General features: G+C 48.3%; 1 protein-coding gene across 1 annotated transcript in view; it reads right to left on the reverse strand.

Annotated features, from left to right (window-relative positions):
• The window catches only part of MBD2 (methyl-CpG binding domain protein 2), a 70,699-nt gene extending 53,534 nt beyond the window's left edge, over positions 1 to 17,165 (reverse strand). The window contains exon 1 of the mRNA XM_081942043.1: positions 16,713 to 17,165. Within this exon, the coding sequence (XP_081798169.1) occupies positions 16,713 to 16,828 (116 nt within the window). The 5' untranslated portion in view covers positions 16,829 to 17,165. The remainder of the gene's footprint in view (positions 1 to 16,712) is intronic.
• Positions 17,166 to 19,216: the final 2,051 nt, after the last annotated feature.

The following is a 19,216-nucleotide window of genomic DNA, read 5'->3' on the forward strand; positions in this document are numbered from 1 at the left end:
GGAGGTCTTCTAGTCCAACCCCCTGCCTAGGCAGGAAACCCTATACCGTTTCAGACAGATGGCTATCCAACATCTTCTTAAAGACTTCCAATGTTGGGGCATTCACAACTTCTGGAGGCAAGCTGTTCCACTGATTAATTGTTTTAACTGTCAGGAAATTTCTCCTCAGTTCTAAGTTGCTTCTCTCCTTGATCAGTGGAATAGCTTGCCTCCAGAAGTTGTGAATGCTCCAACATTGGAAGTCTTTAAGAAGATGTTGGATAGCTATTTGTCTGAAACGGTATAGGGTTTCCTGCCTAGGCAGGAGGTTGGACTAGAAAACCTCCAAGGTCCCTTCCAACTCTGCTATTGTATTGTATTATATTGTATTGTATTGTATTGTATTGTATTGTATTGTATTGTATTGTATTGTATTGAATGGAGTTCACAAAACACACTAACACTAAACAATTCCTGAGATTATAGTTTAAAGATAAAAGTCTGGTTCACCCAGCTGGTTAAGATAATGGCTGGGCTCCCACAACCAGCTGAACCACAAACATCTCACCTTACTTTAGTGTTTAATGGTCCTTAGAACCCAATGGTCCTTAAACCATGGTTTACCTGGTAGAATGGCGGGTTTGCAGAAAACACTACGCCAAAATCAAAACAAACTATATTATTAGGTAGGATTTGCATGGCCTGGAGCTGAAACCAAAATTTCTTGAAACCGATACACTTTGTTCATTCATAATTATAAATCGGCAAGCTGAGTGAACCAAGCCATTATCAGCAGCATTAGAAATAGAAATAAAATAATTTACAAGTCTCCTTTCCCCTTCCCACCATACTTCAACCCAGTTTTTAAACATTTATAGATTAGTGTATATGTAGCCAGCCTTTTTTTTTTTTCAAATAACTCAAGGCAGCGAACCTAATTAATATTCCTTTTATCCACAACAACCCTGTGAGGTGGGTTGGGCTGAGAGAGAATGACTGGCACAAGGTCACCAATTGGCTTTCATGGCCAAGGTGGGATTTGAACTCAGGGTCTACCAGTTTCTAACCTAGTGCCTTAACCAGTAGACCAAGCTGGCTCTTTTATAAGCATTACAAACTAAAGCCACCCACAAGCTGAGCTCAATTCCTGAGGATAACATGAGTATGTGGAGAAGGAGCACAGAGTGGTGCAGTGGCCTAGAGGTAGAGCTCTCGCCTCTACCAATTAGGAGGCTGTGAGTTTGATCCTAGGTAGCGGCAGATAATTCTCTCTCTGGCCACATTGAGTACTTATAAGCTGCAAACTCTGCATTGGCAACAGGAAGCGCATCTGGCCAGTAAATGCCCTGCTCCATTCAGTTGCCCCGACTCCATCCCACAAGGGATTATGAGATCACTAGCTGGATACCTGTGCTTCGCAACGAAACTATGTAATGGGCAACGCAGAACAAATACGGTTCACTCTGGTTCAATCCGTTGGCTCAGTGGTGGTCGGTGTTTGAAACACATAGGGGAATATTGCTCCTGCCGCCTTGAGTCCATAGGTGGAAGGCGTAGACATTTTGATGAGGTACCGACATTTAGTACTGTAAGGAATCCCAGACCACTCCTGAGTGAAGGAGTAGAATGTCTGCCAGTTTGAAATGAGGTAACCGAATGTGAGGCAACTGGCAGTTGGAACAGATTTCTTTTCAGGTGGGGTGGGGGAGTAGAATGTCTAACATCTTAGCATCAGAGCATGTTAATTACTGTATAAGAAATACTAATGATCTGATGGTCTTTTCGAAAAAAGCCTTTCTTAGAGAGCATCTAGAAGCCAAGAGAAATATCCATGCCAAATTTCAAGTTTGTAGGCTTTATGGTTCTGGAGACTTTGTGATGAGTGAGTGGTATTATAAGAAGATATAAGAAGATTAAAAGACCAAAAAAATGGAAAAGGAGAACACAATCCTGATTTGATTTGCCCTTGTCTTCCTCTGGGATTCTTCTGAGTCTATTGCTGGGGTAATTCCTAGTGGTGTAAAATCCCTACTTCATTTTCCATGATGAGCCAAAGTTGGCTGGGTGTGTTCCCATCTGCCTGAGTTTTCGAAAGCATCACCTCTACCCTCAAGCAGCCACAAAACAACTGGGTGCTACCACAAATTTAGAGGCCCAGTTAAGTAGCTATTAAAGTTTTCTTAAGCAGGAAAGGTCTGAATTGTTTTAATGATGCCAGGAAGTAGCACCGGATCTGACGAAGAAAAGACAAAAAAAAAATCTAACGGTGCTCAGTTTGTTGGTATCTTTAATTTGTAATACTGAGGAGCCGTACTGGGATTTTTCAGCACCCTGTTGCATCTAAGGTTTTCCAGAATTTGTGAAATTTGGGAGGAAGAATTCAAGGATAAGGAATTAAATGAAAGGTAGAAAGAAAGGGAAATTGTGGAATTCTTGATGCTCTTTGAACTTGGTCATTTTCTTACAGACATTTCATTACCCAACTAGGTAACATCATCAGTTGGATAAGGGGGTGAGGTTTGTTCTGTTTATATATCAGGGGCTTGCCCTGTCAGTATTGGCGGGAGTGGTCTTCAGTGGGGGTTCCTTGATTGGCCTGTTATATACCGTTAGCTTAGCTGTTGTTAGTTCCATGATTAGGGTGTTATTCACTTCTCAGTTGTTGGTCTATTGTTAATCTTGGTCTTAATCTCTGCTGATATGGGTGTTGATTGCTGGCCAGGAGGTGTTTTTGGAGTGTGAACAAGACCATGCACATAAAGGTAAAGGTTCCCCTCGCACATATGTGCTAGTCGTTCCTGACTCTAGGGATTGGTGCTCATCTCCATTTCAAAGCCAAAAAGCCAGCGCTGTCCAAAGACGTCTCCATGGTCATGTGGCTGGCATCACTAAACGCCGAAGGCGCACAGAACACACCTTCCCATCAAAGGCGGTTCCTATTTTTCTACTTGCATTGTTACGTGTTTTCGAACTGCTAGGTTGGCCAAAGCTGGGAAAAGTCACAAGAGCTCACCCCGTTATGCGGCACTAGGGATTCGAACTGCCGACCTTTCTGAACGACAAGCTCAGCGTCTTCGCCGCTGAGCCACCGCGTCCCTGTATTAGTAATCCCATAAAGGCACAAAGCCACCTCAGCCTGTCACCCCCAGTTAATCACAACTGAAAGCTGAAATGCACACGGTGAGGAAAGCTTGCTCCCAGAGCTTAATTCAGAAGTGGGGGAGAAATCAAGAGAACCTTCGTCCCAAACCAATGCGAAGAGGGGGGAACTTCGGCTTCTTCTCTCAATGACTTTATGATAAGACTCTCCCCCAGCCAAGAGTTGGCTTTTGCAGAGAGTCAACTTTCCGGATGGACTTGCATCACACAAGGCCACGGTGGTGAGACGATGCTGGAAGCTGGCCAATGACGGGCTGGCTCATTTCCATATATCTGGGGACACGGGGCGGGGGGGAAGACATGATGCAAGACAAAGGCGAAAGTAACCTTGGAAGATGGAAATAATAAGGGAGGGAGGGAAGGGTTTGGGAGCCGGAGGGCACAGCCTTCTATCTCTTCCCGGAGAAACGCCCAGCTGCCTGCCAGCAATCTTTTGATTGGAAGCCAGGATGTTCTGGCATCGTTTTAAACCACTTGATGGTTGACGGAGCAAAAATGGGACACAAACATTTCTTTTCCTAGGAGAGCAAAGTGTGTGTGTGTGTGACTGCGTGTGTGTGACTGCATCTGAGCGCACAAGGCTGCTGCCAACCGTTGGTGCTAAACAATAGCAAGCGAAGCCTTGGCTGGGGCAGCTGCTTATAAACAGGAGGGGGTGGTGGTTGCAAAACAGTCAGAGAAGTAAAAGTACAGAGGCTGAGCGGAGCCTATAATTCCCTATAAGTGTTTGCAGTTCTATGGTTCTAGATGACAATCTAAGGCAGTGTTTCTCAAACTTGGCGACTTTAAGTCCTGTGGACTTCAACTCCCAGAATTCTGGGAGTTGAAGTCCACAGGACTTAAAGTCGCCAAGTTTGAGAAACACTGATCTAAGGCAAAGTTGGAACTGCAGTGGAAATCAGGAGGGTCTGAATCAGAGGTGGGTTGCTACCGGTTCGCACCAGTTCGGGCGAACCGGTAGTGGTAATTTGGCTTGGGTCGCAGAACCGGCAGCAACCCAAGCTGGCCGCACCTCCCCCCCCTTCTCAAACCGGTTCCCCGGTTGCTGCTTGCCGTTGCCGGCATGTTTTTTCTTAGTTTCCTCATTGCACGCGCGCACGCAGTTGACTGTAGATTGCTCTGCGCATGCGCTCGAAGCGAATCAGCAATAACACCGGCAAGAACCCTTCCCTGGTCTGGATGGCTCTGTAAAAAGGGATCTGTTTGCAGCTGGGAGGGGCAGGGATTTCAAAAAAAAATAACCATCAATGATCTAATTGAGTTTGAACTGTCCATCAGGTCTCTCCAACGGTCCCCATTGTAGAACAGCCTGTTCCCTAATCAAACTTGTCAGTGCGATACACACCACTAGCTTTTCTGAAATGCAAGCAATATCCCCCCACCTACCTGCCTACTCCTGCAAAATGTCAATTGTGTTACTTTTGACTTTTAAAAAAACAATGTCCTCCAATTCGCAAAACTGAATTGGGTTGCTTGTTCAGCTTCCTCCTTTCCAAAGTTGCGTTTCTCTTCAATCTTCCTGCTTTTCGGCAGTCGCCCCCAACCCCCAACCCCCCACCCCCCACCCATGTCTCCGGCGTTTCTCTGCCTCAGCAATTTTAAGACGTGTATTTTTCAACTCCTAGAATTATACAGGCCGTCTGGGGAATTCTGGGAATTGAGGTCTGTTGCACCTTAAAGTCACGGGGGTGGAAAAACAACTTTGCTATTCAGAAGAAGAGTCAGTGGGGATTTTTTTTCTGCATCCCCCTGGGACGTAACTGAGAAATGGAAAACAAGGAGGCTGAGAAGATCTGAGGAGAAGCTGGCAGAGTGATAAACAGGTGCCCCCCTCCCCCACAACAAAGCCTTTAGTTGACTTGTATTGTAGGAAGTCCTCGACTTACAACCAGCTAAGCCCAAAATTTCCACTGCTATGCAAAGCAGCTGTTAAATGAGCCATGTCACAGTTTGTGACTTATTTTGCCACAGGTAAAAATCACTGCAGTTGTTAAGTGAATCATGAGGTCGTTAAGTGGATTTGGCTTCCCCCATTGATTTTCCTAGTATGGAAGCCAACTGGGAAGATTGCAAAAAGTGATCACATGATCCCAGGACAGGGCAACTGTCATAGATACACCACAGTTGCTAAGCGCCTAAGTTTCGATCACATGCCCATGGGGACCCTGCAACAATCGTATGTGTGAAACCTGTTGTTTTCCCAGCGCCATTGTAACTTCGAATGGTCACTAAAGAACGCTTGTAAGCAGAGGGGGTTTGACATAAACTTTACCACCAGTTTGCCACACACCAAAAATGTGAGCGTGTGCCTGTGCGCGTTCGCTTAGCTCACAAACATGCCATCCACGCATGCGCTTTGCTCCCACGTGCGGTTTGCACGCATGTGCACGGTTTAGAAAACGTGGCTAAATAGGACAGCATAGCACCCGGGGGTGGGTAGGCGAGGTGGGGCCACCTGCAGGTCGCCACTACTGCTTCGCCCAAACCAGTCCGAACTGGCTGAATACCATCACTGCTTGTAAGTTAAAGATTACCTGTATCTCAAAGCAAAAATAATATTGCCTTCCTCACACCCACCCACAAGATTTCCATTCTTCAATTTTGGGAATCAAGAAAAAAAATATATCGCCCCGTGAAGGAAAAGGGTGAAAAATAAAGCTAAAGAACATCTCAGCCCATCCTATGAGAAACCGTGCTTTATACCTTCTCGTTTATGGAAATATATATTTTAAAAAATAGAAACCTGGAGGGAAAGACCTGGCCCACACATGGATATTCCCTATCTATCTTCAACATTTTAGTTTTTTGCCACTTTGAGGCAAGAAAAGAACATAAGTACTTTTGTTTCCACATGGAAATCGATTCTGAACTTCATGCTTGATGTGGAAAAGAATGAAACTCTTGACTTTGGGTTTTTCCTGATTAGACTGATAAGATCTTTATAGAAATGGCTTGTCCATATTATTATGAAAAAGCAAAGAGTTGTGATTTGATGTTAATGCCTTATTTTACTGTAACAGAGAAAGTTGGAAGTCAACAGTTCTTTTTTTCTTTTCTTTTTCCTTATCTTTCCTCGCTTCTCTTTTCCCCTCCCCCCCCTCCCCCACTGCTCTTCTATTTACTTTGCATTTTGTATTTTATAATACTCCATAAGTCATCAAAAACGTTGACAGGGAACATTTTAGTTTTTACAAACATCGCTCCAGCCGTCTTATCCAGGCTGGAAATAGCAGCAACACGCAACTCTTCTCGTAAATTGGTCAAAAGAAATAAGCTTGTTTTCTGGCTGATGATAACCAAATGAAGGGATTGTGATCTCACACTGAGCGCCTGATGCCGAATAAGATACATATGGCATGTGCTAAATGCCTAGAACAGAGATGTCCAACCTTGGCAACTTGAAGGTTTGTGGACTTCAACTCCCAGAATTCCCCAGCCAGTCATCGGGGGTGGAGAATTCTGGGAGTTGAAGTCTACAAGACTTCAAGTTGCCAAAGTTGGAAACCCCTGGCCTACAAATGAGCATTTCCTATATGTCCATGATGGTGAAACTATGGCATGCGTGCCGGATTTGGCACACAGAGACATCTCTCTGGGCATGAGAGCTGTCGCCCCTTACTCTTCTGGGTTCCCAAGCGCTGGCCAGCTGGTCTTCAGGTATTTGGGAGCGCCGGAAACTAGAACAGCAGCTGCCCGGTGCCCATGCGCACGCCGGGAAGAAGATATTTCAGTTTCTGGCATGTACATGCACACCGGCCAGCTGATCTTTGCACGCACATGTGTGCCAGAAACCGGAAGACCAAATGTCCGGTGCGCATGTGCACGCCGGAAAGTGGAAGAGCATCTTCCTGGAGTGCGCATGTGCACTGGGCAAGCACACTGGCCAGCTGATTTTTGTGCATGAATGCATGCCAGAAACCAGAAGACCAGGTGGCTGGTGCACATGCACACGCCGGAAACCGGAAGATCATCATCGGCTGCTCTTCTGGTTTCCAGTGCACATGCACATGTGCTCCCGTTTTGGCACTTGGTGCCGAAAAGTTTTGCCAACACTGCTATATGGCAACTTTTCTATACTTTCTATCAATGGGCCGACAGAGGGAAAGCACATGTATTTTTTTAGTTAGAAACCGTGTCTCTTATGAAGCACCTTGAAAAACAGCACCAGACCTGGAGGGAGTAACTTACTACCAGTCCTTCTACTTATGACCATTGCCGCATTCCCATGGCCATGTGATCCAAATTCAAGGCTGGGTGTAGCATTCTGGGCTCATGCGATCACCACTTGCAACCTCCCCAGCTGGCTTCCAACAAAGTCAATGGAGGAAGACAGATTTATTTAGTGGCCATGTGACTCACCTACAGTGCTTCGCTTTACAACTATGGCAAAAAAGGTTGTAAAGTAACATTGGTAAGCAATGGAAGTTTGGAACCCAATTATGGTCATAAGTTGAGGACTACCTGTAATAGACTAACCTTCTGCTTAGAGCAGAGCAATGCCAAGTGGCAGGTTCTCCAAGAAGTGATTGCCCCCAGTGGTGTATTTCACATTTTGTTACTACCGGTTCGCCCCACGCGCCTGCTCGCTTGGTGCCCCTTTTGCACATGCACTTTCCTCTTGTGCGGGCCTTTCACGCATCACGCAGCCTCAAAAAAGTATCCAAATAGGACAGCGTAGAGCCAGGGCGGATGGGCAGAACCCACGATTTCCGCTATCAGTTCGGGCGAACCAGTCCGAAGCGGCTGAATACCTGGTTGCCCCACTACTGAAAACTTCCAGTAGGAGCAGTTTCACCTGGGAAAACATTTATGGGGATTCGCAATCATCCCAATCAGCATTTCATTGAGTGACCGTTCGAAGTTACAATGGCGCTGAAAAAAAGTTGACTTATGACCATTTTTCACACTTATGACCGTTGCAGCATCCCCAGGATCACGGGGTTTACATTCGGATACTTGACAACTGGTTCATATTTATGACGGTTGCAGAGTCCCAGGGTTACGTGATCACCTTTTGCAAACTTTGAACGAGCAAGGGTGGCTCGGTGGCTAAGATGCTGAGCTTGTCGATCAGAAAGGTCGGGAGTTCGGCGGTTCAAATCCCTACTGTCACAGGCCCAAAATGGGGTGCGGGGAGGGGGGAGGCCTCGCACTGTCAAAGAGGCTGCGGCTTCAGGCCATTTACACTGGCAAAGAGGTAACAGCAGCAGTGGCTGGCCAGTGTCTCGTGCCCAGCTGCACCAACAAAGGCCAGAAATAGTCGCCCGCCATGTTTTAGTTTCCAGATTGGTGCAGGAGGCTTTCCAGACCCAAAACGGGGTGCAGAGGTGCCACGCAAGGGCTCCCTGTGCCCCATTTTGGTCCTGGAAAACCTCCTGCACCAACCTGGAAGCCAAAGCAGGGCGGGGGGGGCAGCAAATGTGCAGGGGGGAACAGAGCACAGGCACGGCCATGGGGTGCATGCACAGGGAAGAGTGCATGTGCATTTTAGGGGTTTGGGAATGTGCGTGGGCATTCGCACATACTTTGGGCCCTCGGCACCAAAAAGCTTAACCATCCCTGCCTGAATCCATTCCGTCTGTCTCTCAGCAATGAGCAGCAGCACCTGACAGATTTTTCTCGGTGCTCAGAAACTAAGTAGACGTGGATGTGGTCAGTAGCTTTCCCAGGAAGACACCAGAGAATTCCAGGGCTGGCAAGTCAACAGGAATGTTGAAAACCATCCCAGAAGGAAACTGTGACACATAGCACTTGTTCCGTTGCCAAGAAAACTCCATCCCAGAGTTCATGCAATCTGCAGGAGTCCAGCTCAACTCAAGGAACTCTTTGCCTTTAATTCTTAGTAGCTATGGAATCCTGGCAGGGATCCAATTTAGGTTCAGAATCCTCCCACATTGTTGGAAGAGGGGAGGGGAGAGAAAGCAAGCTGACTGGAGAGGAGGCCTCCCCTAAGGCTACCTAGAGGCTACCTAGAGAGTTTTGGGGCAGAAGGAAAATTTGAACTTTAATCCTTTGTGATTCATAATTAATAAGAGAGACCTAAACCTGCCTAACTAAAATAAAGTTTCATCCTTCTGTAGATTCTGTAGCAATGAGGTCATTCCCCCCCACCACCCTCCAAAGTGACTACATGGAGACGATCTCATCTGTGGCCTTGGTGGTGGAAAAATAGTCTTGTTGGATTAAGAAAAAGCTATCCTCGGTTGACTTTTTAGTGAAAAGAGTGGGGGGAACGAACTTGGATCTACGGGTTTGATGAATATGGAGAAAGAGGGACGTAACCTTAGAGAGAGAGTATAAAATAGGAATATATTTATAACTGTTGTGAAGATTGGAAGAAACAAAATACACTCTAAAACCCACATGTTCCCAAAAGTCTAAATAAATATGCCCATTGGGTTAAAAAAAAAAGAGGATTTCTACTGTAAACTTGAAACAGACAGGTGAAAAATAAATGTTTTCTTAAAAGATGGATCAGGCTGCACCCTTCGTGGAAATTCTATAATATTTGTGTTTCACACAATTGTATAGAAAGCAACTCTGTCCAAAGCAGCATGGAATTCTGCATGAAAACCAAAATGAAAATTGCTGTTGGTCTGAACTCTAATTCTCAAAGACTGGATTTAAACACCCCTGCTTAACCATAGTTGGCATAGTCATGGATTATTGAACAAATTAGTAACAAAACAATGTTAAACAGGGTCAAACCATATTAGTAGACCATATACATATATGCATAGAGTCAAGGGGATGGTTTTCCCAGTTGCAATGTATGGCTGTGAAAGTTGGACCATGAGAAAGGCTGAACGCCAAAGAAATGAGGCCTTTGAACTATGGTGCTGGAGAAGACTCCTGTGAGTCCCTTGAACTGCAAAGTGATCAAGCCGATCAGTCCTAGAGGAGATCAACCCTGACTGCTCTTTAGAAGGCCAGATCCTGAAGAGGAAACTCAAATACTTTGGCCACCTAATGAGAAGGAAGGACTCACTGGAGAAGAGCCTCATGCTGGGAACGATGGAGGGCAAAAGAAGAAGGGAACGACAGAGAAGGAGGTGGCTGGATGGAGTCACCAAAGCAGTTGGCGTGAGCTTAAATGGACTCCGGGGGATGGTAGAGGACAGGAAGGCCTGGAGAAACGTTCTCCATGGAGTTGTGATAGGTCGGACATGACTTCGCAACTAGACCATATACTACGTTAATAATAAAAGAGCTATTTTAACTTTTTATAGTTGCAAATGGCTAAGATGTGGCCATTTGTAGAACCACCTTATCTCTAATAAGCTGAGAAATTCTTAGAGCCTTTTTGGTCCTGGTGCTTCAACTGTAGACCTTTGAATCTGCATCTCTCCCTTGACCCAAAACTTTTCAATAAATCGCCTGTCTAACTGTCCCAGTTTTTTAAAAAGCTTTCATTCTAGGGATTTAATGAGCTAAATCCTCACCTATTTCATTTGCTTTTGGGGTGTTTTGGTCTAAGTAAGTATTGGTGAGTCTTTTCGGCACAGAGTGCTGAAACGGGAGTGTGCGTGTGTGCATGTCCCCCTTCAGCCCCCAGGAGCACTCTACAAGCCTCCTAAAGGCTATGCATGCCCTTTTTTTGCAAAAAAACCGAGCCCGTTTTCGTGAAAAACTAGCCATTCCTTGCGCATTTTTGCCCTCCTCAGCCTCCAGGAGCACTCTACAAGCCTCCTAAAGCAGTGATGGCGAACCTATGCCATGCGTGCCACAGGTGGCATGTGGAGCCATTTGTCAGGGCACACAAGGCGCTGCCCTATCAGCTGGCCAGTGCGCATGCGCGCGCTGGCTAGCTGAGTTCACCCTTTTTAAAAGCCATTTTTTGCCCTCCCCAGCTCCAGAGGCTTTATAGGAGCCTGGGGAGGGTGAAAAGAGCCCCCGCGCTCCCCCGGAGGCTTCATTAGCTTCCCTGATGCCTTCGGAGCGCTCCAAACGACCCTCCGATCAAATCAGAAGTCACTTCCTGTTTGCTCGGAGGATCGTTTTGAGTGCTCCGAAGGCTTCAGGGACCATCCAGATGGTCCCTGAAGTCTTTGGAATGCTTACGACCCTCCGAGCAAACTGGAAGTGACTTCCGGTTTTCTCGGAGGGTCGTTTTGAGTGCTCCGAAGGCGTCAGGGAAGCCTCCGGATGGTCCCTGAAGCCTTCGGAGTGCTCAAAACAATCCTCCGAGCAAACCGGAAGTGCTCGGAGGGTTGTTTTGAGCGCTCCGAAGGCTTCAGGGACCGTCCGGAGGCTTCCCTGACACCTCCGGAGGGCATCCAGGGGGCAGGGGAGTCTGTTTTCACCCTCCCCCGGCTCCTTTAAAGCCTCTGGAGCCTGGTGAGGGCGAAAAAAGCATGTAAAATGGGGCGTTGCGCCTGTAGTGTGTGCATGCACACTGGGGGGTCGCGCATTGCATTATGGGTGCGGCACGCCCGCAAAGGACCCCCACTGCACTCCCCCCACTTATGGCACATGAGCCAAAAAAGGTTTGCCATCGCTGTCCTAAAGGCTATGCATGCCCTTTTTTGGCAAAAAACGGGCCAATTTTTGTGGAAAATTAGCCGTTTCTTGCTTGTTTTTGCCTCCCCCAGCCCCCAGGAGCACTCTAAGAGCCTCTCAAAGCTCTGCATGCCCTTTTTGTGTTTTTGTTTGCATGCGCACATGCTGAAAACCAGAAGAGCATCTGCCTGTGCTCACTGGAAAGATGATTTTCCAGTATCCAGTGGCTACCTGGTCTTCAAGTTTCTGGTGCGCATGCGCATGTGAAGACCAGCTGGCCGGTGCACATATGCATGCCAAACACCAGAAGATCATCTTCTGGGCGCACACATGTGCACTGGGCAGCTGCTCTTCTGATTTTGAGCACTCCCGTGCTCAATGTATAGCAGGCATATTTCCTTTTAAATCATGGCTCTCCAAACCTTTTGGCTTGCCAAGGCTGCACTGAGTGAAGAGAAAGTGTTTTGGGCCACATGTAAAATGTATAATATAGTTCGTGTACATAAGCCACATAATAATGTCAAACCTTTATGTTCTTGGGGGTGGCGCATTACTAGTTGTCCAGGGCTGCATGCGGCCTGCGGGTTGGACACGCCTGTTTTAAACCGTTCCAAGCTACTTTTTAAGTTTCTGTTTCCCCACTTTAAAAATGGAAAGTTAAATTCAGTGCCATGCTGGGGAAACAAACAGATGTTAAAAAAAATCCACCTGTCCCTTCAGTACTACAAGATGAACCTCCAGTTCACAAGTTAAGGATGCTGGTTTCTCAAAAGAGATGCTGGAACAAGGTAACACCTGTGCAGGTTTGGCTCCCCAGGTACAGAAGCTGCAGGGTGCACGGCCTACCAGCCACAGGAAAGGCAGCTGCTACAACCTCAGTGTGCAGTGCGCATGCAACAGGACAAATAAAGACGTCTGTGGCTGTCACACCTGCCACAGTTACAGTTTTGTAAGTGTATCCTCAACAGAGTTCATGGTTTCTTTGTTTCCCCCCCCCCATGTTTGCAAAAGACACAGGTGCAAAATCCAATGAAAGCTTGGTATACTAAGAAACACACTAAATGATGTATCTCAAGCTATCACAAGAAAGCCAACAACTTATATCACATCTCTGCCACTAAATTCTCTGTTCAGATAAGGCACTTGCTTTCTGTGTTGTATTTTAAATACACACTCACACACCCAAATACACACAGCTGCATATAAAGAGAAAAAGCAAGGAGCTGTAAGTTGCAAGGAGAGAAGGGAAGCTACCAAATTTTTTGGACTATAAGAGACTGGAGTATAAGATGCACCATGATTTTGAAGAGGTAACTTTTTTTAAAAAAACTTTTTGCACTCTGCATGCCTCCCAAACCCTCTGCACGCCTCGGTTTTTTGCAACAAAAAAGGGGGGCATGCAGAACTTTAGGAGGCTTGTAGAATGCTTCTGAGGGCTGGGAGGGGCAAAAACGAGCAAAAAATGGCCCATTTTTCAAAAAAGGGCCACTTTTTGCAAAATAAAAGGGGATGCGGAGCTTTGGGAGCCTTGTAAAGTGCTCCTGGGGCTGGAGGGGGGGGGAATGAGCAAAAGTGGCATGTTTTTTGCTCATTTTTGCCTTCCCCAGCCCCCAGGAGTACTCTGGAAGCCTCCTAAAGGCTATATATGTCCATTTTTGCAAAGAGCGTAAGGTTTCAGTAGGCCAAAAATGCTGTATTCAGCGTATAAGATGCACCCAGATTTTCACCCTCTTTTTTTGAGGGACGGAGGTACATTTTATAATCTGAAAAATACGGTATTTAGCTATTTCTTTTCCAGCTACTTCTTGAGTAAATATTACTTGCAAAAAATGTCCAATAAGAAAAGGAAAGGAGAGGAGGGGGAGGGAAGGAGATGTTGGGTTTTGTGAGACAGGAGTAGGAGGTTGTGAGATTGATCCTAGGTAGAGGCAGATGTAGGATCTCTTGCTTGGGCAGGGGGTTGGACTAGATGACCTGCAAGACCCCTTCCAACTCTGTTCATCTGTTACTTCAAGCAAGGTTAAGTACCAGCAAGTATTCCACCAACACATACACCGCACCCCCCCAAAAAAAACCCTGCTTCTTGGTACCCAACTGAGCACCCAGTTCCTCTTTGTTTATTTTATTTATTTAAATATCATGGAAGATGGAGGGAAATTTATGTCAATCTGTGGTAGAAAAAAAATCAGGAAGAATCTGATAGCACGTAACACATTTTAGTAAAAGGCTGAGGTTCACAAGGTTGAAGTTCACAGAAACTCAGACCTTGAATAAAACCTGTTCATCGGGGGGGGGGGGGGAAGGCTGCTAAGATTCTTTTAGAAAATTATTTAAGACTTTCCAGAATTCGCTTCTTAATGGTAAAGGTTGGGGGGGGGGGCGGCAAAGCTGGCTGGGGAATTCTGGGAGTTGACGTCCACAACTCTTCAAGTTGCCAAGTTTTTGATAAAGAATCTGCAACCACCTCGTTAAGAAATGTGAACTCACAGTTCGTAAGCTATTAGTAAAGACAGAGTCGCACAGCAATGCCCCTAGTCTCAGCCACAGTAACAGGCGAGGACGGGGCTGCTTTCAAGTTGGAAAGTGAAAGGGAAAAAAAAATATCAAGTTGAAAATCAAAGTTGAAGGCCCATGCTGATGTCAAGGTATTCTTCTGCCGTGTGCGTTCCAGCAGATGATAAAAAAATATATGGAGGAACACCCAGTCTTGGATTCCAGCCCACAAGAGCGAAGAATGGGATCATGGGAACATTATTACAGGATTCCCTTCCAGCAGAAACGAGAATGCCAAGTCGCTTTGGTTAGCCAGACCTGCAGTGAAGGGGTTTTTTTCCCCTTTTTTTTGGAATGTACCACCCGAAATTGGGGAGTGTCAGTTCAAACCTCAAAGAGTGGCACACCAGGTTGATGGAGGAAAGAAACCACATGTTACTACTCCCGCCTTGGGCAGAATAAGATTAAGCAGGGCTGCCTTTTAGTATAAATCTGGATTCCAGTAAGATGTTTCCCTCACTTACTGCTAAGCCACCAAAACCCCCTGCCATCTCACAGTGAAATCAACCAAGCGTGGCAAGCTGTTAGGCCTTAACTGTCTTGGTTAGGCTTGGGTGGGTGAGTGCACAGTTTTCATACGGGTCACCAAGCACTCAATCGTCGAGACTTATGTTCCAGTAAAAGCTTCCACTATCCCCCAACACACACACACACACAGAGCCAGCACCCTGCACATTGTTGGGGAAAGAGGCCGAGTGAAGGGACAGGAGGACATAAGCAAGACAGACGTCTCCCCAGGGCCTCTCTCGCCTAGCCGGCCGGGTTAGTTAATAAACTAACTAAACTAACTAAACTAGCCCAACCTAGGAGAGCCACATGTCCTGGACTTCACTCCACAAACACTGGCAAGTTCACCTTATCAGGCACAAACAGTTTTTCGTTGGAAAAAAGTCGCTGTTTTTCACAGCGGGCTTCTCAGAGCTACAAATAAAGGTAAAGGTTCCCCTCGCACATATGTACTAGTCGTTCTCCACTCTGGGGGGGGGGGGAGAGTGCTCATCTCTGTTTCAAAGCCAAAGAGCCAGCGCTGTCCGAGGACGTCTACGTGGCCCTGTGGCCGGCACAACTAAACGCCAAAGGCGCACAGAACGCTGTTACCTTCCCACCAAAGGTAGTCCCTATTTTCCTACTTGCATTTTTTAACGTGCTTTCGAACTGCTAGGTTGGCGGAAGCTGGGACAAGTAACGCGAGCTCACTCCGTTACACAGTGCTAGGGATTCAAACCGCCGAATTGCCAACCTTTCTGATTGACAAAAGAACTTCTCAGAGCTATAAATGGATCCATCCAAATAAACTTTCCTTCTCTCCCTCCCTCCTCCTGCGGTAGCCAGGGTGAACTATTAACTCAGGGGATATGGCACAAACACATGGCCTCAGAAATCACGAACCAAGCCGAAAGAAATGAAATCGAAAGCACCTTCTCTCTTGGCTGCCAAAAGTTTCCCTCTCTGGATTAAAATGTTCAAAAGGTGCAGTTCACCCAACCAGCCAAGTGGCTTGGAAGATTCAGCCTAACGCATCCGAAGAGCACCAGGCAGAGGATGGAGGCTTCATCCTTGCCCCCCACCTCCCTCCTACCAGCTTTTAAAAAACAGGTTCCTATACTTGGCAGACAGAAGAGCAGCCCAGAAGTTTTATGCCGCCTCTGTAGGATTGCAGGGGAAGGCTCTGCTGCCCCTCCGGGGTTTGGAGAGGAAAGTTGGGCTATCAAGAGTCAGAAGTTTTAGAAACTGTTAAAGAGGCCACCTGTGGCCTGATATAAGGCAGAGCCCCGGTTAAATTTGTCAGGTGGCCATTGCAGCCAAAGGCTCCGAGGCAGAATGGGGTTTATTTTCCCAAGGCAGTTAGATGAAACTTCAAGAAAGAGTGGATTGGAGGAGGAAGGGGGGGGGGGGCATGAAGTAAAAGAAGAGAAAGGAGTGTGGTACCCGAGGGGGGAGCGGATGCGGAGGAAATGTGAAATCAATCCAAGGTGGGTGAAAGGGAGGAACGGATCTACTTTTACCACTCTTTGCAACAACTCTCGGGGACTTTACACAAGCGGTCTCGCCCAGCGCGAAAAGTGAAGTTTGAAAAGTAGGGATGTCAAAATCGTCACGCTTCCAACTGAAAAGTTACGACTGCGAAACTTTTCCACGCCGGTTCCCACGCGTCTGAAAAGAGAAGTTTGTGTTTTTTTTTCCTCAGACACGCGGGGACGAAGCGTTCAAAAGAAAAAAAGAAAAAAGTAACGCCCCCAAAAGTTCTGCCCCCCCCCCTTCTTCTCTAGACATGCTCAGAGGCACCGCCGCCGCCTCTCGCCCGGCAAAGCCAGAACCGGAGCATTACGAAACCTCCTCCGGGGTTACGCCCTGACTCAACCCTGGCAGCCCGAGCTTTCCTACGCGGGCGGGCGGGAGGTCAAGGTCTCCCGGGGGGGGTGGCTTTCCCTGACCTCCGGGTCCCCTTCTTCGGCCCCGGACACCCCACAAGACCCCCACAGCCCAAGCTTTCTCCCTCCTCCCCACCCCGGCCGGCTCACCTGAAGTAATAGACATCGCTCTTCCCGGCGCTCAGCCCCGATTTGCGGATGACCTCCTCCTTCTTCCACCCAGGAGGCAACGCCGGACAGTCCACTCGCTTGCCCCGCTTCTCCATGGGGGCGCTTCGGCGGTGCCCCTCGGCCGGAGACGACGGAGGAGTGGAAGCCGGGGAAAGTGGGGCGCTCCCGAGCTGAGGCCTGCTGCCGGCCAGCTCGCCGGCCCCTTCGGCAGGGGCGGAGGGGAGAGGTCGGCGGGGCGGGCGCCAAGAGCGGCACTGGCCCCTTTGGGCCGCGGAGCGTCGGGCTCGGAGCGGCTGTCCAGCAGCAGCGGCGGCGGCGGCGGCGGTTCCAGCGTCCACCCGGGGCCGCCTCCTCCACGGCGTCCGCTGCTGCGGCTGCGGCTGCCGCTGTCGAGCCCTCTCGGCCAGTGCCGGGAGGAAGAGTCCGGGCTGCGCGCGCAGGGCTTCCCTTCGGCCAGGTGGCGGCGGCGGCGGAGCAAGAGAAGGAGAAGGAGGCGGAGGCGGCGGCGACAGCGGCTGCGGGGGGAGCGGCGGCTGCTGCTGCTGCTGCTGCTGCGGCTGCTGCTTCCGTAACTGAGCCTCGGAATCCGTGTCATCGGCGCTCGGAACCTCGGGGTCATAGAGCCCGCGCGGCACAGCCGAGGGAGGGAGGAGAGTGGGAAGGATGACGGCGCGCCAGCCAGCCAGCCAGCGAGCCGCCGCGCCCACGCCCGCCCCAGCCACAGTCCCAGCCCCGGCCCCGACCCTGGCCAAGAAGGCATTCCCGGCTTCCCTAAGACCGCCCCCTTTTCCTCGATCCCGCGCCCCGCTTCAGACTGGAGCGGCCCCGGGCGATGCTGCCCCGGTGGCATTCAAGCCGACACTTTCCTCGGGGAGGGCTTGAAAAGGACGGTTTGCGCGCCTTTGGTTCGTGGGAAGGGGGAGTGAAGTCGCGCCTTTACGCGCCTTCGAGGGGCTGGTTGGAAATCCTGGAATTCCTTGGGGGGGGGGCTGGGATTGAGAATTTTAAGGTTTTGCCATCGGGAAAAAGCAGGCGTGCCCGGGACCATGTGCAGAGTTTCTCCCCCCCCCCTCTCCTTCGGTTCCCCGGGAACGCTTTAGAATCTGTGTCTTTGGAAAGGAGGGGAGGGTGACAAGGATGGTGTTGTAATTTTGAGTCCGGACTTTTGAGCCCGGTCCAAAGGAGCTCTTTCTTTCATTGCCAGTAAGACCGATCGATTTCACATATCTAAACTTAGATGAAACTTTCCAACGAGCTACCGACAGTGGGGTTTTCCCGTCCCCCCCCCCCTCCTCTGAAGTTAAGAATCTGGGGAGAAAGATAACAGAGTTACGATTGTCAAGATGATCTCTGGCCACGTGCAGAGTACTTGCTTTGAGCAAGCCCGCCCCCGCGCACGCGCACACACACCCATAACATGCCAAACTGGATCTGGTGGGTGCAATGGGATATCCTGAAGAGCAGTAATTTTCAGGAAGCCCAGATTGATACAGTAGCAAGGAAACACCGCGTGGGTGGGCCGAACCCACCGAATTTTAGCCAGGAGGTGCCACGCAGGACCTCAAAGGCGCGGGGAGAACCTTGAAGCGTTAAGAGCTTCTGATTGGGAAAGCCTCGGGAAGTGAAAATTGCTCTCGGATCCTTCAGCAGACGCCGCAGCGAGAGATGCGGAGGTCATTTGAGGGCATACAGAGCTCTTTTGCTGGGTGGCGGGAAGCGAGAAGAACTAAAGAGAGCTGGGCATTTATGGGTTCGTGGAAAGGATGACGATCACTTTCTTCACGGATATTCAAAAACTAGCAGTGTTCCGACATCTCAGGGATTGCCACAAAGAAGAGGGGGTCAAACTATTCTCCAAAGCACCTGAGGGCAGGACAAGAAGCAATGGGTGGAAACTAATCAAGGAGAGAAGGAACCTAGAACTAAGGAGAAATTTCCTGATAGTTAGAACAATTAATCAGTGGAACAACTTGCCTTCAGAAGTTGTGAATTCTTCAACACTGGACGTTTTTAAGAAGACGTTGGATATCTATTTGTCTGAAGTGGTGTAGGGTTTTCTGCCTAAGCAGGAGGTTGGTCTAGAAGACCTCCAAGGTCCCTTGCAACTGTTATTCTTTTCTATTCTGTTCCATTCCATTCTAGATAAAGACCTGTAGAAATGACAGAAGTCCGTCTCCTGGCACTTGAAGGTCACTTAATGCTTCCAAGTGGTTCAAAATGAGCTTTTAAAGAAGGTGAAGAGGACGAAAGGCACTTAAAAGGAGATAAGGGATCGGTGAAGTTGAACGTGGACTTTTCAAAAAAAGGCGCTTGCACAGCAATTTCCCCCTCCCCCCTAACTTGGCGCCCTCTGATGTGTATTGGCTCCGGTGAAGATCAAAACGCTGCCCTGGAGAAGTTAACTTCACAGTTATACGTAGCTTGACGCCGGGGGTTAAGAAGACCCACCTGTTGTATTTTCATCCATTAAGTAAGGGAAGAGC

Source organism: Natrix helvetica (genome assembly GCF_964273705.1).
Source record: "Natrix helvetica genome assembly, chromosome: 2".
Classification (NCBI taxonomy): Eukaryota; Metazoa; Chordata; class Lepidosauria; order Squamata; family Natricidae; genus Natrix; species Natrix helvetica.